Source organism: Coniosporium apollinis (genome assembly GCF_000281105.1).
Source record: "Coniosporium apollinis CBS 100218 chromosome Unknown supercont1.18, whole genome shotgun sequence".
Taxonomy (NCBI): Eukaryota; Fungi; Ascomycota; class Dothideomycetes; genus Coniosporium; species Coniosporium apollinis.
This window is the reverse complement of record NW_006913280.1, coordinates 28,274-53,499: the sequence shown is the minus strand read 5'-3', so window position 1 is coordinate 53,499 and position 25,226 is coordinate 28,274. Positions and strand designations below refer to the sequence as shown.

Sequence of the window (25,226 nt, the reverse complement as noted above, 5' to 3'; positions counted from 1 at the left end):
CTTGATAAGCCAAAGAACTAGCTATTGCTTGCCCGCAACCTTGCGGCGTCGCCTCTGCGACCGCCCGGTTCTGTTCCTACATGGGCCACAATACCGCCCGTATACAGAGCCTAGGGGAGCTGTTCTAGGACATCCTGGCGTTTTACAAAGTCGTGTTGTTGTAGCATCCTTATACCCGTTTTTCTTAGAACATGATTTACAGAAAGGTCCTCCAGCACCACCTATAGGAGCAAGTCCTCGACAGCCAGGGGTGCTACACGGTCTAGTGTTGCGCATGCGGTTGTAACAGGGTATGCAGTAGAGACCGGAACCTAGGGGAGCAGGACGCTTGCAGCTCTCGACCCTGCATTTGCGTGTAGTGTCGGCCGTGTACTGGTGATTGTGCTGCCGCTCCCGAGTCTCAGACTCCTGTGGTTTCGGTCAGTATATAATGAGTATATAACTGCTTGATCGGTGATCGAATAGAGCATCCATGAAATATTGATAATAATATCAGCTCGCGGCTGGAACACCAATAGCGCTCCAACAGCCTTACGGTGGTATTCGCCACGGCTTGGATCGGAGCCATGTAAGGGTAACTAACCTTGACGTGACACCCTTTACAAGAGCAGTTGCATATCAAAGGGCAGTCGCAAGCTCCGCCATTGCACGGACAGGCCCTGCATCCGTCACAGAACGCGCACCTGCATTGGCAATCCTGACTGTGGGAAGCCTGCAAGGAACAGGTGCAAGCCCAGCTGGTCTTCCCGTTTGCGTAAACGACTTTTACTTGGTCCGTAGGAAGGCCGACCTGTGACGCAAGAAAATTCTCCCACTCCATCGCGCGAGCTGGAGTAAGGCCCTTTCCTTCATCTTCTCGTCGAAGCTCTTGTGGAAGAGCGAGGTCCCTCTCGCCCTGGAAGGAGGACGTGCGAAGCGACAGCACGAACATCTCGGCTTTGCTAACATGGCGTTCGACGTGTGGAGCAATTGGAACTGCACTAGAATAGTCAGCAAACGACCATACGACAGGCTGAACGGTGGGAAGAGTGAGCGAGCTGGCAGCTGGCGCGCGAAGTTGTTCCCAGATCGAGTCTTGCCACCATTTTTGGACGGCTGAGTGATGTTCATGAGAGGGCCCGAGTTGTAACGCCTCTATTGGGTGTAGTATGGTTTCATGGTCCCAAAGCATTGCCATAGCAATGTGACGGTGCCCTGCCCTACCGAGGAGCTCTGTCAGTTTAGCTAGGCCTGTTTCAGACCGCGTCATCCTGTCCAATGATACGGATAGGAGTAGGACGTTTCCAGAGACAGACATAGCTTTCAGTTTTTGCTCCACAAGCTTGATGTAGGACCCGTCATATGCAGACACCCTTTTCCCTTGCAGTAGCTGTACATCAATGCCAGCCGGGACAAAGAGTTGTAGAAAGGTCTGTTGCCGTACGATCGAAGTGCTGATGCTGTCATCCTCCAACGTCTCGGCACCCGGAGATGTGCGCGGGCAGATCAGTACGGAAGTGATCTGGTGGACTTCGCACACGAGTTTGACCAGAGCACGGATGACGGCCAACTGCGACAACTGACTACTCCGGCCTTGTGCAGCGTTCAGCAATCGCGTCATGGCTATGACGCTCCGCCAGTAATATCCACCCTGTAAAGCGCGTTGACGACCTGTGATTCGATTAGCCCTTAGTCGTCGGACATGGGTGATGTACGGGGAGGATTACCAAGGACGAGCTGTGCCTGTACTTGGTTAAGCACGCCTTCTTCGCCTACACACTGCCATTCCCGGTCCGCCTCTTCTCCCGTCTCCATACCAAGGTCCACGATCCCTCGACTCCACCAGGCACCGCCGGTATTCTGGATAAGCTCCACAAGTAAGGCTACCTCACCGCTCCTCCTCGTTAGCCGGTCGGGATTCGCAGTGAGTAGGAATACGGGCCGGTCTTGTGGTATCCGCTTCCAAAGTAATCGATCTTGCCACGGGTGTTGAGAAGACGAGCATTGCTCGTGTGCAACGACCAAGCGATCGTCCGGATGCCATGCTTCTAGACACGGTGGTGGTGTAACAAGCGTACTCCAAATCTGTCTGATGGTTGACAGGGACTCGATGTGATCCTCACGAGAGGTCCTTGTCCAAATTACGACGGTGACTGGCTTGCGTTCGGGCGCGCTGGGGTCTCTGCAGGCCAAAATGGCTGTATCCGCCTGTTCTCTGCCTCTGATTGCTTTCCGCAGTCGCGGGCACAGCTGTCGATCGCGTACACGCATTGCAGCCAATCCGTCAACGCGAAATATGGGTTCCGTAACCTGGTAATCTGGCGCTGTATGGATGAGTGGTGCGTCGACCGGCAACCCCAATGTTTTGCGTAGATGAATCATGGCGTTATCTATGGTGTCCTGGGAGGGTTTTACATGAAAGAAGAGCAAGAGGCCGTGTCTGCGATTTGCCGTGGCACCGTCCAGTATATGCACGTGTGGCCAACAGCCAACAGCTGCCCCGAAGTCGACATAGAAGGACGGCGAGAGGGTCCGGCAACGTTCCAGGTAGGCCTTGGTACGGCAATGAAATAATATGGCCCACATACCTTCTACTTTCCTGTTGACGGCAGAGATTTGATGCACGGACGCAAGATTTAGCAGCGACTTTTGATCCTGTACTATTGAGGGGAGGTCGTCGTAATATCCGTCATAGACGGCATAACGGAGAGCTTCTGCCGCAGCCCTGATGGGTAAGGTAAGACTGACGTCGAATTCCGGTGACTTCCAGCTCGAAACAAGGTCGATGCGTTCAGCCAGCTGACGGTCGCAGAGGTATGTTAGCACCTCTGATGTGTCCTGGGGGTTGAGACGCAAGGACGCTTGCAAGAACCATGCAATATTCTGATACACTGCCCGATGGCTATTGAAATGTTTCTCTGTCCGGTATGACCTCTCATCTTCGACAGGCAGAACCGAAATTGCTCGGCGGAGAACCACGGTTTGCGTTCTGGAAGGAGAGTTCAGTGGTAAGTTATTGCTGACGGACCAGATTCGGCTACCTCTGAGGCGATCTTGCCGGACGCTTTGCCAGACCTCATGTCCCATTAATAACCATAAGGCAGGCTCATCATTGTCGTCGTCAATCTCGGTCCACGTGGAGTGTACAAGGTTGGAGTCTTGTGCCAGTTGGCGTATGCTGACTAGCAGCTCCTTGAAATCGTCCCACTCTTCCGGGTCATCCTCGGGCCATGATACTGTTAGTTCGATAGGGATACCCATTAAAGGCGGGGAGGTTCGCTTGATCTGGGGCTGCTCACCTTCCGTTGCTCTAGCCAGCCGTATCAAGCGGCGTATCTCGTCCATAAAGCCGTCGATGAGGCCTTGAGCTGTAGCCATGTTCTTTTGGTAGAAAGGAGCTGCGGAAGATGCACAGTCCTGAGGGACCCCGGAGAGTTCTTTGGTGTGTAGAAAGGAGCTGCTGAGATGAGCAGTCCTGATAAACTTCGAGAAGCTCTTGTGTGAGGCGACGCGGAAAGTACGCGTGGCTGAAGAGTTCTTGAGTAAGACGCGGGAAGTACGCGTGTCCAAGGAATTCTTGAGTAAGGTGGCGCGGAAATACGCGTACCAGAGTTGCTCCGAAGAGTTCTTGAATAAATGGAGCTGCTGAAATGAGCAGTCCTGATGAACTCCGAAGAGTTCTTGAGGGAAAGGCGCCACGGGGAATACGCGTGCTAGAGTGATGTGTGATTTCTACAGGGTAATCTCGGAGACACTTGCAGTCTGGAGATGTAGCTCTGTGTGAGGTCGCGAAAGGAGACGAGAGATAGGATTGACGTTGTAATGACCCAGTCACGTGGGAGAGGCAACATCATGAAGGAGAATAAAACTTCAACCATATAAGAGCACTAGGAAGCGATAATGTTGCTGGTCTTTTCCGTACATATTAACAATATATTAACACCTCCGGTGCACGTCTTCAGCGAGCATTTCTCTGGTTAGGAGTTCCTCTCGCCGAGCCTAAATTTGAACGAGCCAGCTCAAACATAGCTCATTCAGATTTGATGCTGACGTTCTCACCTTCATGCGAGTGCAACTCTAGACTATTTGCAACTATGTGCTGAACACACTCTAGCAGCCGGCAATGTTCCGGAATCGGCTTGAGGATATTTGCAGGCCGCTCCGAATCTGCGGCCCTCACCAGCGGAGCAGTGACGGCGTACTTCTTGCTTATCAAGATCACCTCGATGTACTTCCAGTTTGCGTCACGTCTACACGTGCTGGTGCAAGCCAATACGAAACATGACCTTGTGCTCCTGCTTGCCATACACTGTCAACATTTAGATTGAACGTCTCGAAGACCGCAAGCCTGACGCAACTCTAATTGTGTGGGGTGTTGTGTGGTGTAAGATCAGCAGAGGGCGCTGCTGCATACTTCATCACGGATCTGATCTTACGAATTGGCTCCTTACTTATGAAAACGAACCGATTCATCTCGAGATAGCGTCGTGAACGAATCAGATGTCGAAGTGGTTGTGCGCGAATATGTTCAGTCTCCGTTTCTCATCCACCGGCATTCCAGGTGCCTGGTGGACTTGTTTAGTAGGTGTCCATAGTGATCTACTTCTTGATACAAGACCGTGAGGTCCACAGCTACTCCGTGCCGCGTGCTGATGCCGCGGGGCTTGTTGCTGTATTACCAATCGTCGGCCAGCCTAGGAAATTTTTGGAATACATGGATTTGGCCTGGGGTCGATTTTGCAAGCTTTATCCTTTGCGGCAAGCCGCTTGTGTGACTGTGGCCGGGAGTGTTGGTAACGTTCTCATGGCTCATCACTTTTACTACGCCGATCCCTACTGCAATGCTGTCCATCTCACTCCCCCCACCCCGCCTGACCCGCTTCGCGAACTTACTGGTCATGCAGCGCGTTGGATACCCATGCAAGGAGAAGAACGCGAATTGTCTCTTGCCAAGCAGCTCCTGGACACTGTACCGCTGCTCGAAGTCGCCAGTGTTGCGCGCGTGCTGGTGGCGGAAGACGAAGCGAGTGTCGACAAGAGAGGGATGACATTGCCGTCGCAGAGCTCGCGCTTCTCGCGGCCAATTTCTGTGGCTAGATGAGCCTTACCGCCGTCGATGTGGAGGGGTACAGGTGCGTCAAGAAGTCATGCTCCTTGTAAAGGTAACGCAGAGTGCAATGACAAGGTAATATGACATTGTTGTTGGTCGAGGTCCCGGTCGGCGGGTTGCATACGCCTAGCGGCGGTAGAAGGCTGCCACGAAGGGGTCGTTGATGGTTGTTACGTGTTGTTGTTCGGCGTTGGCTACCTAGGTGTGGTATTGTGGAGTCTGTCGAGATCTGGTCAGCCAAGTCTGGGTCGAGTGTCAATATCCAACCTGTCCGCGCCTCTGATCAGCACGGAGATCCAGTGAAAATACGTGAAGCAAGAGGACGGCAAATGGCGCTTCTCGATCAACAGGTAGTGCAGTGCAGTGCAGTGTCGCTTCATTGGTTGCGCGGACTTGGTGGTTACCGGTACGTTCGTCACTGCGAAGCAAATGCCGGGCTGGGACCCCGTAATAAAGCGCCCACGAGGGCAGCCGAATTAAATCTACGCATTCTGATAGGGAAGTAGACTCTAAAATAAGAAGATAGAATGCCCCGCAGCACAAACTGGGCGACCTGAAGAGCCGTACATCATATGAGACAGTTTAGTGTCATCTGCACGTTGGCTTCCACGCCGTTGCACAAATGATGGGTAAACAACGACGAAGGGAAGAGTGTAGACATAAATAAACAGTGTCGCCTTTCAACCTTACTATATATTTTTAAAAACTGGTCAAGTTGTTGCCTTCGGGCATTTGGTCAATTTGAAACGATACAGGTGAGCAAGTCTGTGCAGCGTGTTCGAATCCTACCGAAACTAACCTATTAATAGAGAAGATTAGCATGGCCCCTGCACTAAGGATGACACGCTCAATCAAAGAGAAGCTACAAGTTTTTTTGATACTCGCAAGTTCGAATCACACCACGAACGCCTTGGGATGAATGTAACTCGAACTCGGTGACGGGGCCCTTCGGCAGGTGGCATGGCCAGTCACGTGTAGCTGCCAGCCATCCAGCACGGCCTGACACGTCAAGAACCAAGCGCTATCTACGAAGGAGAGGGTATTAACTAAGGAAGCGACAGCTAATTAATAACCCTCTAATACTATTAAGAAATATTAATAACTAGTTTATATAATTTAAATCTGCACCTTCTATTCACTAAAGATATATCTAATATGCTAGCTCACGTCTATAAACGCCTTAATACTATATTAAGAAGCCTTATAGTCGCGCGCTATTAAGTGACTACTTTCTTAGTAAATAACCCGTTCTTTATAAAATGTCTATTATTATATCTTTATAATCAAACTAGTCTCGCGATCTTATTAATAGTGGAGTAGCTAGACTAATTATAAAATAGAAGATAAAGACATTCATTAAATTATAATCTGAAACTAAGATTAATTAATAATACCTAGTAGCTTCTTATACATCGAGCGGTATAGTATACTAAGGTAAAGTAAATAGCAGCCTATTAAAGCTAACTTCCTTATTCCTATCGCGGATCTTTATTCTAATAGCCTTTAAGGTAACACTATCTTACTTGTTATTAACATCTATAGGATACATTTACACTACGCTTTATTGCTTTATTAACACTTCTTCTACTTCTTACTATTAAGATAAAGACTATAGTGAACACTATCCGGGTCTTCTTCTATTATCCTAGTAGTCTCAGTCCGCTCTACTAGGATTTTAGGTTCACCACTACAACTAGCTTTATATAGTATTTCAAGGCGTCCGTAGTGTAATTCGAACTTGCAAGTATCTAAAAAATAATAATAGCCTACTTCCAAGTTTCTATCCTAAGGGTTTATTAGTAATCTAGTATTTACTATATAGTATACCTAGAAACACTTTTGATATTTCTAGTCTAAATTAAGTAAGTATTTCAACTGCACGAAGTAAGGCTGCTAGTATATATATATTAGATTTCGTATGCGGAATAGGACTAGTCGCGTTTACTGCAGCTCGATTAGTTAGTCCTTTAGGCTCTATAATAGGTGTGGATATTAGTAATAGTATATTATCGGTTGCAAGAAACGAACTCTCTCAATTAAAGAGCTAGGAGAGTTATTAGGAGAATGGGATTTTACTATCACGATATTACTAGGCTAAAGGAGCTTTAACTAACTCGGGGAAAGAAGTTTAATGTAATTACTTGTATATCCGCTTTATTTCTATTAGATAGTTCTTATACGGCAATTAAGTCTTGAATCGGCTTTCTTCGACATGGAAGTATATAAAGGACGGGGTATTTACTAAGAAAGCAGTCGCTTAATAGCGCGCGACTATAAGACTTCTTAATATAGTATTAAGTGTCACGAATAAAACACAGGATAGGTATTTACCTATAAGATACTTAATTAAATTAAAGGGCTTAGTAGCCTCGAGCACACTAAGTATACTAAGTATACTAAGCACACTAGGCACACTAAGTACACTAGGTATACTAAGTATACTAATTATACTAAGTATAGTATTAGCGTATAAGTATATAGAAGGCACTATTCTTGTTTATTAGAATAGTGTGCTTAACTTAAATAAGAATCTAGTATTCTTTATAATATTAATCTAATCTTACCACGTAATATTAATCCTTACCTTATTAACTATATCTTAGCACTATTCTCTATCTCCTTAATTAGGGCCCTAACTATTATAGTAACCTTTATTATCTCGTAATAGCACCTTATTACACTTTAAGTACCTACTCTATAGAGCACCTAAGATTAACACGCCGATATGTCTACTATAGGATCGACCACCGGACCTATAAGGAGATAGGCACCGCTACTACCCCTAGCACTAAAACTAATTAAGGTTAAAGTACTAGATAAGTATAGTAGAGAGCGTAATAAACTCGACTTATAGCTACTCTAATATAACCTATATATTTAGTATAACTAGAAATGTTTCTAGAAAGAAAATAAAGTAATATTCGTTGTTACCTATCTAAAGAGACGAGCATTTAAATAGATTTAGCTCTATTTTAAGGATTTCCTTAAGAATAATAAACGCAACTAGTTCTAGGAAATAATAGAACTATTTACTAATATACTCTCGTTTAAAGTAAAAATATAATAAGTATTTAGAGACATTAACGCAGCATATACTATAGAAAGGGAACTAATAAACCTAACTTAGAAGGGATTAGTAGCTAATTATGCTGCCTAGTTTTAATTAGTAGTATTAAATACCTTATAGGATGAGACGGCTTTAACCGTATAGTACTACTAAGAATTAAAAGAAAATATTAAGAATAACTTAGTTAGAAGCAACCGACCGGATTATTTATAAGAAATAATTTCGACGTTAATTAGGATTAACAATCAACTATACGAATAAAGGTTAGAGAAGAAAGGCTATAACACCCTAGTAGTGGTAGGACGTAAATAGAACCACCCTACTCGGTATAACTAAGACCTATATAGGCTTTAACTTATAGAACTTAACGTAATAGAGAGACGTCCGGGATGTTTCTCTAAGAAAAGATTATAGGGAAGATACAGGACGCCCTTAAGAGAATAAGAATTATCCTTAGAATAAAGAAAGCCTTTTATAGGAAAGTGCTTTAACTATAATTACATAAGATATATCGCTTGAGACTATAGGTAGCTAAAGAAAACCTAATTACTAGTAAAGATAAGTAGCTTAAAGAGATAAGATAAGCTAGCTACTACTATAACTTACTATAGAGCTATATTCTAGACTATATACTACGATAATAGGTGTTAAATACACCTAAGTAATAAGAACAAATCGAGATAGTTTCTAAAACTATAATAATTAAAATAGGTATTATAAGTTACTAAGAAAGAACTGAGTTAGAGGACCTCTATATATAATAAGAGATAAAGGATAGAGGAACTACGACTTCTCTTAATTAGGGAAAGGGTTTAAGCGGAATCTAGTCGCTAGGGTTTGTAGGCTAAAGGCCTATTCTCACCTACTATAGTACTAAGCACGCTTACTAAGAAGGAAGCGGTATTATTAGAAGAAGAATTCGGCTCTAATATCTTAAATCTAGTCCTAGATAAGGAGCTAGATGAAAGGGTACTAGACTAAAACCCTATTATAGAAGGATACCCACCTAAGGTATAGTATTAAGCCTACTATAACGTATATAAACTTATAGAAGAATAAGCGGGATAATTAGAATTTAAGGAAAAACTCTAGAAGATTAAGGTCCGCCTAACTGTATATAAAGTATAGTAGAGATCCGCTATTAGCTTTAGTAAGCTATATAAAGAAGTCTACAACCTTATCTTAGGATGACTAGTTGTAGTTATAGAATATATATGCTAGCTAGGGTAGATACTTAATAGTATACCCCACCTAGGATATAAATACTATAATATAGTGCGAGAATATCCACCTATAGAAGTAAGATTTACTAGAGATAAAGAATATATTACCCCTAAGGGAGGCTATATTTCTAGGGAACTTTGATAGAAGGTTACGACCTTATAATAGGAATTTATAGCTAGGGATCTATAAGTGAATCCGGGACACTAGATTAATCTAAGTAAATTCTAGTATAATAGTATAGAGACTCCCGTGGAGAATAAGGGCTCGGAGAGTTCTAACTCGGGAAGCTCTAGTTTAAAAAACTAGAGGGCCTTCTAGCTAAAGAATTAATAGAAGCGCCTACTAAAAGACTTTTAAATAAGTGTAAGGGCATCTAGGTACCTAGGGTAGGATACTGTAAGCACACCCTTATGGTAATAAGATATACCGGAAACCTATAAGTGTAGGTTAAGATTAGCTAAAAATAGGCTAAAGTACTAATTAATTTAGGTACTATAGTGAACTTTATATTACTATAGTTCGCCTAGGGAGCTAGCTTGCGGTTATAATATAAGCTTAATGCCTACCTAGTAGCTATAGTAGATAGCTAACCTTTAGGCTATAATTAGGGATTAGTAGACTAAGAAACTAAGATAGTTAGATTAAAGATTAGACCTTATATTAAGGATATGTAGTTTAATATTATAGTAATAGGAACCTATAACGTGGTTCTAGGGTTACTATAGCTTAAGAACGCGAATCCTAAGATTAATTAGATTTATTAAATACTAGACTTTTCCTAGGGAAAACTAATCTAGATAAGCGAAGATACGCTAGGAGATAGCCTTAAGATATACGCAATCTCGGCTAAAAAACTTATAGAGGAAGTCCGGAAGAATTCTAAGTAAGTATAAATTCTATAGAGTAAGTGATAAGAGCTCGCGTCTACTATAGCCCTATTATCTATTCTAGATAAATATAAGGGCTATATAAGGTTATTTATAGATAAGGCTCTAGAGGAAGCCCTACTAGTATATTAGGTATAGAACTACATAATATCTATATAAGAAGGTAAGATACTAGAGAAATTAGCGATTTACCTACTATTACTAAAGAAGCTAGAGGTGTTATAAATATACCTAGATAAGAATCTAAAGAAAGAATTTATATAGAAATCCTAGTCACCCGCAGGATACCCTATCCTATTTATACTAAAAAAGGATAAAAAACTACGACTCTATATTAACTATTAGGAACTAAATAATATAACTATTAAGAATAGTTATCTGTTACCTTTAATTTTAGAGTTATAGAATTAACTCTAAGGAGGTAAATAGTTTATAAAATTCAATATTCTAGGAGTATATAACTAGATTTAAATTAAGGAAGGTGAAGAATAGAAAACGGCGATATAAACCCGTTTCGTACTCTACGAGTATTTAGTTATACTATTTAGACTCACTAATACTCCCGCTATATTCTAGGTATATATTAATAATATCCTAAGGGAATACTTAGATATATTTATAGTCGTCTACCTTAACGATATACTAGTATATTTAAAGATTAAAGAAGAATATATATACTATATTAGATAAGTCTTAGAAGCGCTCTAGTAAGCGAACTTATAAATTATACTAGAGAAGAGCTAATTCTATTAATAGGAGATTAAGTTCTTAGAGTATATTATTACGGATTATAGGATCTAGATAGATAAAACTAAGGTGTAGGTAGTACTTAAATAGCCTATACTAAAGTTAGTAAAAGACGTATAATTGTTTTTAGGGCTAGCGAATTTCTATAGAAAGTTTATATGAGGCTACTCCTAAATTATAGCGCCACTAATAGATCTTACGAAGAAAGATTAAGGGTTCTAGTAGGAAAAGGAAACTAATAATACTTTCTAAATACTAAAGGAACAGTTTAGCACGGAACTAGTTCTAATAATATTTAACCCAACTAGAGTAATTGTTATCGAGATGGATACTTCAGACTTAGCTATAGGAGAACTAAACTATAAAATCCACGATAAAGAGCTACTAGCTATTATTAAAGCTTTTAAATAATAGAGGGTATATCTAGAAGGAGTAAAGTATCTAATTTAGGTGTTTACGGATTACAAGAATTTAGTGTACTTCACTACTATAAAGGTGTTGAACTATAGATAAGTGCGATAGTCTGAGGAATTATTAATATTTAATTTTAAAATTTACTACTAGAAAGACTCTAAGAACGCGAAAGTAGATGCTTTTAGTAGAAGACTAGATTATATAAAAGAAAAGCCCTAGATAGTTAGCTTAATTCTAGAATAGTATCTAGATAGAAAGATTACTTATAATTAAGGTATACTAGCGGCTACTATAGTAATTATAAATAACGACCTTAAGGACTAGATTTAGAAAGTATATATATAGGACGCTTATACTTAGAGAGCACTTTCCGAAACTCTTAAAGGATTTAAATAAATAGATAGAGGTCTACTATTATTTAAAAGCCTAGTGTACGTACTACCCGGATAACGAACGGAGATTATTCGATAATACTATAATAGTCCAACTAAAGAATATCGCGGGATCTATAAAATAGTTAAAGTAATTAACCGCACCTACTTCTTTCTAAGACTAAGAAAGAAAGTAGAGGAATACATCGCATCTTATAATCTATACTATAAGATAAAAGTAATCCGGTATAAGCCGTATAGGTTAATAAAATTAGTAGTAATACTAACACAACTATAGGCTTTAGTAGCTATAGATTTTATTATTAAATCACCTCTTTCTAAAGAACCTTTAACGAAGGTGAAATACGACTTCGTACTTACTATTATAGACTAATTAATAAAGAAAGTACACTTTATACTATATAAAGAATTGTCTAATACTAAAGAACTAGCATACACCTTCCTCCGAAATATAATAGTAATATAGGGTCTATTTAAGGAGATTATCTTAGATAGAGATAAACTATTTATATTAAACTTCTAGACCGCGCTTATAGTATAGCTAGAACTATCCTATAAGCTATCGATAGCTTACTATCTATAGATAGACGGATAGATAGAGCGTATAAACTAAGTACTAGAGTAGTACTTAAGAGGTTACGTGGATTATAGATAGATAAACTAGGTATTACTATTACCGCTTACACAGCTAGTATATAATATAAGCGTAAACGAAATAACGGGATAAACTCCGTTCTACACTAACTATAGATACTACGCCTAGATATTCTATAAATCTAGGGAAGTCTAGACACTAGTAGAAGCAGCTAGATTAATAGTAGAGAAAATGTAATAAATATACTAAGAATTACGAAAAGATATTAAATTTCTATTGTAATAATTAGCGTTTCACTATAATAAATATAGATCTAGAGGACCTATACTTAAAGAGAGGGATAAAGTTTACCTCCTCTAGAAAAATATTAAGATAATAAGGCTAAGCAAGAAACTCGATTATATTAGGATTGGACCTTTTAAGATTATTAGAAACATTAAGAATATGAGTTATGAACTCGACTTACTAGAGGGAATAAGAATATATTTAGTATTCCATGTCTCGCTGCTAGAACTAGCGCCTAAGGGAATACCTATATTAGTAAGAGTATCTAATAACTACTTAATAGAATAAGAAGGACGATATAAGGCCTAAAGGATTTTAGATAGTAGTAGGAATTTTAAGAATAACGAACTACACTACCTCGTAAAATAGAAAGAATACCTAGAGTTAGAGAACACCTAGGAACTACTTATAAACCTTAATAGGTGCGAACGAATTATTGTATAGTATAAGGGGCGGAGATAGAGGACTTAGCCCCTAAGATAAAAGGAACGACGACAGTAGGGTTAAGTAACTAGAAGTTAGTATCTAGGTTTAGACTACTGTCTAGGGCGTTCTAAGTAAAAGAAAATAGCTACACGCCCTAGGCTGAACCCTTAGAGGGTATAGCAGAGGAGAGTGATTTAGATAGCTCCTAGCGCTTAATATTTACTAGCTTAACGACTACTATATTAGCTTCACGCTACTTTAAAAGGTCTAGCCGCTATTGTAATTACATCTCCCGGACGAAGGCCTTATCTAACTCGCGCCGAGCCGCTTTCTAGGCTTGGACGGCTTCCTCTTAGATTTAATAAGCTTTTTCCTAAGCCTAGTACGCCTCTAAGATTTATTCCTAGAGTCGCACTCGCTCTATCTTTAAACGGTCCTATTTAGACTAAGAAACACGAAGGTTATAGTGCTAACCCTAGCGGAAGCACTCGCTACACTTTCCTAAACGAATATAAACCTAACACTTATAAGTATACTATTTATAGGTACTATACAGTTTAACTATAATGTCTCCGGCGGAATTAATAAAGTTAGTAAGTTCTTTATAGCGAAAAGTACTTAATTTACGACTAGAATGAGGTATAGTGATAAAGCCTAGTATAGTAGGGGGCACATCTCTATAAGTACGCTAAGCGGTAGGGCACCGCTAAGCTAGAAGGGGGATAGTGTCACGAATAAAATACGGGATAGGTATTTACCTATAAGATACTTAGTTGGATTAAAGGGCTTAGCAGCCTTAAGCATACTAAGTATACTAAGCACACTAAGTACACTAGATACACTAAGCATACTAGGTATACTAAGCATACTAATTATACTAAGTATAGTATTAGCGCATAAGTATATAAAAGGTACCGTTCTTGTTTATTAGAATAGTGTGCTTAACTTAAATAAGAATCTAGTATTCTTTATAATATTAATCTGATCTTACTATATAATATTAATTCTTATCTTATTAACTATATCTTAGCACTATTCTCTATCTCCTTAATTAGGAACCTAACTATTATAGTACCTTTATTATCTCGTAATAGTACCTTGTTACATTAAGGCGTTTATAGAGATAGGCTAGCATATTAGATATATCTTTAGTGAATAGAAGATACAGATTTAAATTATATAAACTAGTTGTTAATATTTCTTAATAATATTAGAGGGTAGTTAAGCGGCTGCCGCTTCCTTAGTTAATACCCCCTCCTTTGTATTAGTAGTAGACATCAGCGATAGAACGAAAGCGCAGAGTCTTATAGTGCAGTATCTTAGGTTAATGAAATATGGTGTTATTCGATCCTTGATATTTTGCGATTTAAAAAGAGTGTCATCGGCGAGATATATGCCAAGTAAGGCATGTTGAAATGCTTTACCAATGTGTTTTTCCATGACTGTTGAAGTCAGGACCACAGAGAATCAAATACAGCCAGTATTCCCAGAATCAATTTGACCCCCAACATCCCACATTTCCTTAGTAATCGTCTCCTCGGGAGATCACCTCCTTGCAATTAGGTCGCAGCAGAACGGTCTATTTAGAAGGTTGCGTCAGCATATTCCGCGGTCTTCAACTCGTGAACTACTCACATGCTCAAACTGTGCGACATAAGAGCCAGGAATATCGACCAGCGGTCCGTACGACTCAACAATGCCGTTCGAGACGAGCGATCTCATGCCGAGGTGGTAATTCTTCACTCCAATGCGCTCAAGGTAACGCCTGGAGAAGACCAGAGTCCCGAAGTTCTCATCGATCGTCTTCAGCAGCGACTTGGCGGAGGCATGGTGAAGACCAGCAGCGCTGGCATGCTCATTGCGCCCGTAGCCGTAAACTCCTACGTCATCTCTGAGATAAGCTTTGCCAGTGCTGCCGAAGGTTTCAATGGCGAACACATCGCCTTCTTCCATGCGTTGGGTTGTTCGGGTCTTGACGAAGGGGACTTGTTTGTCGCCATGGATCTTGTAGCGCAGGATGTTATGGCCAGTGATGTTCTGAATCGCTTTGACAGGGATGATCTTTCGGTTGAGCTCGACTTCGTAGCTCTCCATTACTTCCTGGATTGCCTCACTGATGTGATCCATCCGGGAATCGATGCCAGCTTCCTGGGCGTTTATTTAGCTTTGCAGACGTGCTGCAGGGCAGATTCGCTTACCTTGAGCCCAGTATTGGTGGCTGCCTTAACAGCCGCGAGCAAATTATCGTAGGCCGGATTGAAAGCCACGGTAAAGGCGCTATCGACAATCCTACCGCTGACATGAACTCCGAAATCCACTTTCAGGAGATCGTCGTACTGGAGGATAACCTCCTTAGCTCCAGGATTGGGAGTCCAGTGAGCAGCTACGTTGTTCAAGCAGAGCCCAGTCGGAAACCCCATGCCGGCTTTGAGAGCGTCTCCGGTCTCAAGACCTTGGTGGTTGGTCAGTGCCCGAACGCCATCCTCAATTTCTTGGGCAAGCTGGCTCATGGAAATGCCGGGCTTTGCGATCGTCTGCACATACTGGCGGACCTGGCGATGGACTTCGGCAGCTTTGCGATAGTCATTCAGGAACTCATCATCCATGCTGTTCACGACAGATAGGTGACGAAGTTCTTCAGCCGTAGTGCGCTGAAGATTGTCATTGTCGGTGACATATTTGACAATCTCGCCCTCCGGATATCGCTGATCGTGAAAGAGGCCGGCGAGTGCAACCCTCGGAGGAGTCGTCTGCTGTCCACCCAGTGTCTTCGTTTTCTTCTTCTTGTTACTCTTTCTTTTCTTCTTCTTCTTGCCTTCTGGGGTTAGCTTCAAGTGTGTGTTAACTTCAAGTTGGCTTACTATTGTTGGGCTGACCACCGGACTTCAGGTCAGCTCCAATCTTGTCATCGTCCTCGTCCTCTCCGTCTTCGTCTTCCCCTTCGAGTGCACCATGAAGGAGGCCACTTGCTGCGGCCAGCTTGGGAGGATTGACGGCAGCAATTGGGGTGCGTGCCGGTGACTCTGCTCAGGGTGTCACAATAGCTTACAACGCGAAGCGAACACTTTCTTTCCCATACCGTTTGGACCTCGACGATGACCATCTGGTGTTTTGGATCCCATGATCGGCTTCGACTCGTAGTCATAAGGTTCCTTAGGTCGTCTTTGATGCCATCAAAGGTCGGCTTCCGAAGGGATCTTAGTATAGGAGCGGGTGACCTCGGAACAATAGAAGATCCAGACGCCGAGGAACATCAAGTTCAAACCGTGACAAAATGGAAGGCCGATACGATTGCGCAGGGCTGAGTTAACAGTCCAACTGAAGCCGTTTAGCACCTTTTATCGAAAGCATATCGCACAGACACCACGTGCAAGCGGTGTTCAAAGTTAAAGAACCTTGCATAGGCTACCTTCAGCTCCCGACGGGCCGCTGCCTGCCATCAAGATAGCGGAGTCTTAGTGATGGCGAACCGTCTCTGAGTGGTCGAAGTCGATCGAGGCTGGTTTACGGCCTTCAGACAGATGCATTTCGTAAGCGGACGACGGACTGCCTGGTCTGCAATCGGGGTTGATCATGGGCGATGACCGTGGAGACTCGGACATCCCGGTTAGTCATTTGACTCCTGGCAAGCTCCGTTCATGTCGTAGAAAATCATCAACTTCCAGGCAACAGGCCACATAGCCGAGGAACGCGAGTCATCCGGACAGCATACCCAGCATCTTGAAGGAGGATCAACTCAGCGTTTGCCCAGTGCCGGACAATCCTGTGAGCCATGGCCGCGGCTCGGCGACTGGCGGTTGTAGAGAGTAACGGCTAACATACTTTGTCCAGTGATTGCACGGCGACTCAGCATGCGTTAGTAGAAGGGAAAGCTGAACTCGAGACTGTAGTCTCCATCCTGCAAGACGATGATCAAATGTTAATCGTGGCTTCACCGGTCTAGAGATATCAGACGAGATGATCCTTCTGGTTCTGGTCCTTTCTCGCCAGCGCCGATAACATGTGTCTTCTCTGTGATGAATTGGAAGAAGTGCGGTTAAGTTTCCATCGTGAAGATGAAATTAGGACCAACACCAAGGCTTTGGAAACGAAGGAGTGACGGGAAGGAGGAGCAGGATGATGGCGGTGATTTCGGCCCCGCACTGCTCATTGGCCAATGCCACTTATGGAGCTGAAAAGGCTGGATGCTGGCATTCGGTCCCGCCGCCTTCGAAGAGCATTGTCCATCGACGTCGGATGGCTATGCAACATGGTCGAGCATTTCCTGGAACCAGAATCCGTCAAGGCCGGCGAGGAACAGCTTCTTGTTGCGACTGCAGCCCTTCTTCACCAGCTGACCACCAAGCGGGTGACTCCTTATTCTCCGGAACCTTCGCGGGTAGGACGGCTTCACGCTGCACGCTTCCCTGGAGGCTGATGTCCTTTAGACATGGCAAATCGCTGGCCGGAGCAAGAGATCAGCGCTGCGCGTGATTTGACCTCTGTAGCCTTCGGTCTCGCCGCGGGGTGCTTGCAGAGCAGAGAGATACGCCACTCACGTGTTCGCTCTTGACAGTCGGCCAACTTGCGCGGACGGTGCTCGAGCGCGCCTGCTGTTGTGATCCACGGACGATAGCATGAGTGAGAGAGAGAGGAGGGGTGAGAAGCGAGCATTGAACAAACCGTGCCACCTTCGCCTTGCCGCTTCGGAAGACTATAACCAAAGCGTCCGTCTGGTCTCGATACTCTACGATAACCGGATATTGGCTCGAGAGCGGCATTCCGACGACGGGTTTTGCGGGCGTCCTGCTGGCAACACCTTCTGCAGCCCTAAATTCGGTGTCACACATCCCTCTGATGAGCCTTCGCGCTCTCCCTGCGACTCTGCAAGAGATGGTACCTAAGGAAGCGCTTCCAATTCTCATGAGTTCATTACACTGGCCACCTCTATCACTCTGTTATAACTTCCCATCAGCACTATCATACAAAGTCATGGCCACGACAACTCAGGCATCCAGAGATTGGGCCACACACATGGCCTGATACCGCCCATTAAGCTGTTGCAACTCCCGGTGAGTACCCCTCTCCACGATCTTCCCGCCCTCCATGACGAGAATCAGATCCGCATGCTTGATAGTGCTCAACCGATGCGCTATAGCAATAGTAGTCCTCGTCGACGCAGCTTTGTTCAGCGCCTCTTGCACGATCCTCTCGCTCTGCGTGTCTAGGGCAGACGTAGCCTCGTCAAGCAACAGAATCCTCGGCTTTCTAATCAAGGCTCGGGCAACGGCGATCCGTTGTCGCTGCCCGCCGGAAAATTGCAGACCTCGCGAGCCGCAATGTGTGTTTAACCCTTCTGGCAGTGACGAGACAAACTCCAGCGCGTTGGCTTGCTGGCACGCCTCTCGCACTTCCTCCTCCGAAGGGTCGTATTCAAGCCCCAGCGCAATATTCTGCCGCACCGACCCGAGGTACAAGGGCGCTTCCTGCGGTACCAGGGAAAGATGCTGACGATACAACGCAGGTGACAGAGATGAGATGTCTTTGTCACTCAACGTAATGCGGCCAGAGGTGGGGTCGTAGAAACGTTCCAGCAGAGAGATGACGGTACTCTTGCCGCATCCAGACGCCCCAACGAGTGCGGCGTACGATCCTGGCTCGATCTTCACGGACACATCTCGTAACACCTTCGCAGAGCCTCGCTGCCTGTAAACGAACTCGGCCCTGTCAAGTGCGATTGGCGCATCGTCTCCCGATGGCCCTTTGGTCTTGTTCTCTTCGCTCACACGGATCTTCGACTGGATGGTTCGGAGCCATAGCATGTAATTTGCGCCGAACGCTCCCTTTGTGAAGGATGTTGTGTAAGTGAAAAACTGGGCTGCGGCCTGGCCTCCGAAAACGAGCGCGAGAAATATGGTAAAGAATTGCGTGACCGTGTACTCTCCACTGGCGATCAGACGACATCCATACCAGAAGCCTAGTCCCGTCAGTACAGGGGCTTGGAGTTGCAAGAGGGTGTGCGCTTTCACTTACCTAGTCCCATGACGAGAAAGTCAGCCGATTGGGAGAAGCTGTAGGGTATCAGTGTGAGAACCTGCGGATACCGGTCTCGTTAGCACTCCTGCGACCGATCTACTCACTTTCGATAAAAGAGACTTACCAGACTCCGGATGACCTGCGCCATGATACTATCCAACAACTGGCTATACTCGTGCAAGACAGAATCTTCGAGCGTCAGAGAGTTGACCGTCCTGATGGCACCGACAGCTTCAGATGCCAGGCTGGCACTCTTGGTGAACTGCGTCTCGGTAGAACTCTCCAGCCGCATGTCGAGGCGCACACGCAAGAATCCGGCACCCACTATGACGGACAGTCCAGCGAATACCATAACGAGTCCCAGCTTCCAGCCAATCACAATTCCAAGTGCGCTCGTGGACACCACGTTGACGATGACGGTCACAACAAGCCCAATATTTGCAGACATGAGCTCTTGCACCGCCGACGGGACCGAAGACAGCTTGGAGGCCAGAGCGTTGGACGAATTTTCAGGATAGTCGAAGAAGTCTTGGTCGCAGGAGACAATACGCTCCAACATCTCTCGCCGATAGCGATGAGTAAGAGCCTGCCCGATGATGTTGGTGATGACGCCGATGGCGAAGTATCCCACAAGATTGGCCAGAGCAACGATGAAGAACATGAGCGAGAATAGATTGACCTTTGATCGGGCCTCCTCTTCGTCTGGTATCGTGAATACATTCAGCAAGCGGGCGAAGAGGAGCGCCTGCGCCGGATAGGTCCCACCCACCATCACAAAGGCGAAGGTGAGAGGCGCATACCATTTGTACATGGCCTTGTTCTCCTTCAACATAATGCGGACGCATTTGAACAGCGAATAATGGAGCGTGCCGGCGGTGAGGTGGTCAGGCTGGCCTTCTTCGAGATCTTTGGACGACATAGCTGGTTGCGTTTCGCGACGTGAAGCAAGCGGCCGGAGCGTACTGTCAGTATGGTCTTCGTTGTCGTGGTGCTCTAGTTGGTCTTTCTTGCTTTCGTCACCAAGACCCTGCGCTCTGACCATGGCTGCGTAGAGGCCGTCTTGCTCGATGAGCTCGGCGTGGTTGCCTTGCTCTACTACCTCTCCTTCCCTCATCACGGCGATGCTGTCGGCGTTCTTGATTGTTGCAAGCTTATGCGCAATCACCAGGGTGGTCTTGTTCTTTGACACACGGTTAAGAGCGTCCTGCACGACTCGCTCGGCTTGCGGATCCAGGGCGCTGGTGGCTTCATCGAAGAGCAAGATTTTCGGATCGGAGATGATGGACCGAGCAATGGATAGCCTCTGCCGTTGCCCGCCGCTCAGCATACCGGCGTTCTCCCCGAGCTCTGTGTCGTAGCCTTGAGGAAGCTTTTCGATAAAGCCATGAGCATCTGCAACCTCACACGCCTGTCTAACCAATTGCGCCTGATCTTCGCGCGAGAGGGTCTTTTGCTCGCCCACCAAGCCTTTCGCTACGTTGTCGAAAACAGTGCCATCAAAGAGGGTAGACTCTTGTTGGACAAGTCGAACGTTACTCCGGAGCCAGTTCGTATTAAGCTCGGCCACGTCGTGGCCGTCCAAGAGGATATGTCCGGACGCCGGCTGGTACCAGCGCTCGAGAAGGCCAACAAGCGTCGACTTGCCGCATCCACTGGGTCCGACAAGAGCCGTAGTCTTTCCTGCCGGGACAGATAGGTTCAGCCGACGGAGGACCTTCGCCGTTGGGCGCGCTGGATAAGCAAAAGCTACATCGCGGAATTCGATCTCGCCTGTGCACTTCTCCGGCCGCATGCCTGCCGAAGCGAGAGGATCGATTTTCGACGGTTTGTCGATGATAGCGAAGAGTTCCACCGCAGCTGAAGAAGCATTCGTTACGGCTGAGATAGGTGCCAGGACACTCAGAATTGATGTCGCGCCTAGCGTTACGCTCAGGACGACAGTGAAGACCGTACCAACGTCCGGAATTTCACCGCTTGCAAACAATCGGTAACCCTCCCAAAAAGCAAGAGCATTGCCTGCAAGAGTCAGGAAGTAGTTGTTGGAGTAGAGGATTCCGAGAATGAGAGACTTCTTTTTGCCTTCCTGATGTGCGGCCTGGAGGTATTCGTCGTACCATTTGACGACCTTGGGGCCGGCGCCAAATGCATGTATGGTTTTGATCGACCACAGAGCATCTTGTGCGACTGTCGCAGCACGGGAGTATATTTTCACCTGGATGAGAAGTCAGGCTCCAAGACCTCATTACATTTGCGAGCATGGCGAACGTACGATGCGAGCCTCAATCGGTGCGTCGAACTTGATGACGCCCGCGACGGTCACTGCAATGGCCGGAATCACACTCATTGTGATGAGCGCCAACTTCCATTGAACGGTCAGTGCGACAACGTAGGCGGAAAAGAATAGCGAAATGCCATTGACAAATGTGTAGAGCTTCTCGGCGATGCCCTGATTAATCCGATTGCCGTCTGTCGGACACTTGTATCAGCAACAACCCAACAGAGGGAGCGAAGGCGATCTTACTCGTTGCAACTTGAGCTGCTGTGGATCCATTGTCGACTATGTCGAAATGCGCGATTTCCTTTCTGACCAGACTGTCGAGGAAAGCCTTCCTTAGAGAGTTCGTTGTGCGGGTTGCCGCGATACACACGCATAGTGTTCCTGCGAATCTGGTGAGGGAGACGACCATGTGTAAAAAGGGAGAAGGAACCTTACCTATGTAGTTGATGACGAATCGACCTACGAAAAGGTAGACGAAGTAGAGGACCAGTCCGTTGACTTCGCTCTGGAATGCTTGCGCGTCGCTGTTGCCCATCGAGTAGTTGCTGAATGTTCGAGTCGATGCACCGAATACGAGCGTCATCAACGGCAGCGATGCGCCCGAAACGATGGCTCCGAAACATGATATGGCGTAGAGAAGACGGTCGAAGCGGTCTGTGTATTTGAAGATTCGCTAGGGTCATCAGGAATGTTGAGCATGTCACAGCGGTGATCAGGCGCACTTACAAAATAGACACCAACACCTCCTTTACTTTCAGATTCTTTCGACGCATCTTCATCCGCGTCATTCGGTTTATGAGAATCATGTTCACCCTTCTCCAGTGTTTGTTTGCTCAGAGGTGAGGGCTCTCGCAACGACTCCCCACGCTCCTCCTTGTTGCTTGTTGGGTCGTTGGATGTGGAATCGCGTGCTGCCAGAGTTTTCTCGGAGTCAAGCATATTGATCAGCCTTCTGTGTCACAGGCGTCGAGGAAGACCATCGAACGGAGTCGCAGCGCAGCACTGGAATGAAATACAGTCAAGTGCGACTGCACGGCGAGTTGTATTGTTTGAACGCTCTCGGATTCCGGTCGGCATGCGCAGATTTCTTGGCACACCTCACCACTTCAAGACGACTTCCCCTTGGACCTCTTTCTACATTACCATCAACGCCATACGCATGCAATGACTTATCTTAAACGTATGGCTATGTCAGCATGATGGCGCTTCGTTACGATCAACAATTAGAGAGTTCGGCTGATAGTACCAATTAAACCCCTCTCGGCAAATTTCTACGCGGGTGTATCTGCTACAAAGCATCGAGGAAATTACCCATCGAACTCGCATTGACCACAGACACCACCGGCGTCTCACGCAGGTCCGGCACCGGTTGGCAGATGCGCATGCAGCCATGGAAAGTAGAATCGCAACAGGCCCAGAACAATGCACCTGGGCGTACCAGCCGGGAATCTCGCCTTGCCGTGGGCGTTCACCGCGCCAACATTCTTCTTGTTTCACTCGCCTTTGCCGAAGTCCGCCACCTCCACCATGCCCGCAGCAATATCGGCATACGAGACAAACGACTCCTCCTCGTCCAAGGTGAGCCGGTGGCCTCTCTGGACATCCACCGACAATCCTCCGGGCTTGATGTAGACGTAAGGCGCACAATCTTCGTGCTGGCGCAGGAATGCTTCAGCTCACTCGAGATCGTGGTACACGTGCCAAGCAGATCGTCTGACGATAGCGTTCACCCATGGGCTCTTGCGACTGGTCCACGGGTCAATGGTGGCGGACGAAAGAAGAACCAGCCTTGGTATCGTATATTCCTTTTCGGACTTTTTCCTCTCCAGTGTTGCGATCACAGTGCGCGCCAGATCCTGGCTAATATGACAGCCTGGTATGTTGTCGTTGGCACTGGCCACCAGAGAAGCTGCATGGGAGCCTTCTAAAGCCTTTGCGAACAGATCAACGTCGGTGATACTTCCAGTAAAGACCTCGACTCGTGGATTGTTACGGGCAGCAGGGATTAAGCGTACGAGCTTGTCCTGATTACGACAGTAGACTTTGATCCGGGCATCTGTCGTCTCAAGCAGAAGGTTGAGGGCCAGTAGACGTGGACAAAGCGAGAGCCAAGTACATTGTGCTCAAAGATCGGCACATTGTGACTTTGAAGGTCTGTCATGCCCTTCGTATCTGCACCACACTCCGCCGCTCAATTATTGCCCTGCCTTTCACCCAGGTTGCCACAAGCGATGTCATTGAGGTCTTGTTCTAGCAATCCATAGAGTGAAACATTACCAGACTGCCAGTCCAGCAGGCTCGGCTTGATAGCTGGCTCAGCAATGCTGGGATTCAGACCGTCGCTGAAATACGTCCCGGGCTCGCTGCCCATGGACAAATCTTGTGAGGCGGTGAAATCTGGTCCGAAGAAACCAAGTGCCGCCGAGAGTTCGTCAAATTCGCCGATTGCGGGCTGTAGAGCTTGCGAGAAATCGTAATCGTCGCTACGCTCGTTGGCATGACGTTGTTGGGCTTTCGCTCGCACATACGCTCGAGCAACGTTGACGAAGATCGAGCAGAGCTGATGAAACTTCTCGACGCCTTCGGAAAGCGGCACGGCGGGCTGCAGCGAGGCGACGAAGTCTTCAAGGAGTTGCAGGTCTTCTTGTGAAGATTCCGGGTTCGCAATGACGTTGCAAAAGACACCAGTAAAGGGCGTCAACGGTGCGTCCAAAAGCACCCATTGGCAGTATACGGTCCAGGCATATACGTTGTTACTCTTCATGTGGGTTTTACTATTCTCTCGATTGACCTGAAGGCATTTTCGGGCTGTCTCGAGTGCTCGGGACGAGCGTGGATGATTCAGGGGTATGGCGGAGAGTGCCATGGTTCTGGATGTTATTGCCGTCAGCCTTTTCGATGGCATTTGCGACTTTTCGTGACTTACAGCGCTCCAAAGTGCCTCACGCTCTCGCCAGACACCAGAAGATCAGCAGCCGGAATGCTCGCTTGTCGATCGAACATAGCAGCGTTGGTCTGGCAAAGATGGTCAGAAATGTTTCACACCACTCGGAGATTGAGCATTACCTTGAGCCTGCGTTGGTGAATCTGATCTAGCTCGTCCGCAAATGCTTCCGCTGTTGCAGCTCGTGCATCGGACGACAGAGATTTCGCGGCTGGTCCGTACAAGCTGTTACAGATTTTGCCCTGCACGCATCCAGTGTCCACCCAGAACTTGACCAACGCGACAAGAGCGGGTGGGTTCTCGTCGCTTAGCATCGGACTGTCAATGTCACGGTCCTGAATCGCTGGAGGGCGACCCAGGCGGAGCGCATTGCTCCGGTCCAAGACGTAAGTACTCCAAAATAGAACAATCTTACGTTGTAATAAAGGACCGGACTCAGATTTCAGTCGCGAAAGCCGGTGATAGTCTAGGAACTGACACATACGTGCTGTGGCGCCTGTCAATGACCAGGTCAATAAAGGCTTGCACATTGCGACTGTTGTTGATGCCTGAACAGGTCAGTATTTTAGCTATACTTGCGTCTGTTAGTTCAGAGCAGATGACTGCACATACAGCAACCATCAACGCTTCAGCAGCGTCCAAGCATGCAGGCGTCATCATTGGAAAAGTGGCCAACACTTGCAACATCAAGTTGGAGAAGCTCCTTGAAAGGCCGTAGTTATAACCAGCGAGCTCTCCTTCATCTCTGCCGCTGAGCTCGGAACATATGTTGGCCATCATCGAATAAACGAGAAGCTTGTCTGTGGGAGAGCCCTCTTGTTCCCGCTGGTACATAGATCGGCACTTCTTCAGGAAGGCGTCAA

The 25,226-nt window shown here is 46.0% G+C and overlaps 4 protein-coding genes across 4 annotated transcripts; all 4 read right to left on the bottom strand.

Annotated features, from left to right (window-relative positions):
- Positions 1–1,134: 1,134 nt before the first annotated feature.
- Positions 1,135–3,357, bottom strand: W97_04154 (uncharacterized protein; the record flags this gene model as incomplete). Its single annotated transcript, XM_007782047.1, has 4 exons — positions 1,135–1,212; positions 1,265–1,650; positions 1,707–2,303; positions 2,568–3,357. 4 exons carry the CDS (start codon positions 3,355–3,357, stop codon positions 1,135–1,137), a joined length of 1,851 nt encoding a protein of 616 aa, XP_007780237.1.
- Positions 3,358–14,648: 11,291 nt separating this feature from the next.
- On the bottom strand, positions 14,649–16,248 carry W97_04153 (uncharacterized protein; the record flags this gene model as incomplete). Its single annotated transcript, XM_007782046.1, has 5 exons — positions 14,649–14,705; positions 14,762–15,274; positions 15,325–15,941; positions 15,988–16,152; positions 16,206–16,248. 5 exons carry the CDS (start codon positions 16,246–16,248, stop codon positions 14,649–14,651), a joined length of 1,395 nt encoding a protein of 464 aa, XP_007780236.1.
- A 1,863-nt stretch (positions 16,249–18,111) lies between these two features.
- Positions 18,112–22,358, bottom strand: W97_04152 (uncharacterized protein; the record flags this gene model as incomplete). Its single annotated transcript, XM_007782045.1, has 7 exons — positions 18,112–19,082; positions 19,139–19,199; positions 19,266–21,353; positions 21,411–21,607; positions 21,663–21,800; positions 21,855–22,092; positions 22,146–22,358. 7 exons carry the CDS (start codon positions 22,356–22,358, stop codon positions 18,112–18,114), a joined length of 3,906 nt encoding a protein of 1,301 aa, XP_007780235.1.
- A 1,252-nt stretch (positions 22,359–23,610) lies between these two features.
- On the bottom strand, positions 23,611–24,893 carry W97_04151 (uncharacterized protein; the record flags this gene model as incomplete). The annotated part of the gene is made up of 3 exons (XM_007782044.1): positions 23,611–24,289; positions 24,346–24,434; positions 24,486–24,893. 3 exons carry the CDS (start codon positions 24,891–24,893, stop codon positions 23,611–23,613), a joined length of 1,176 nt encoding a protein of 391 aa, XP_007780234.1.
- Between the last annotated feature and the right edge of the window lie 333 nt (positions 24,894–25,226).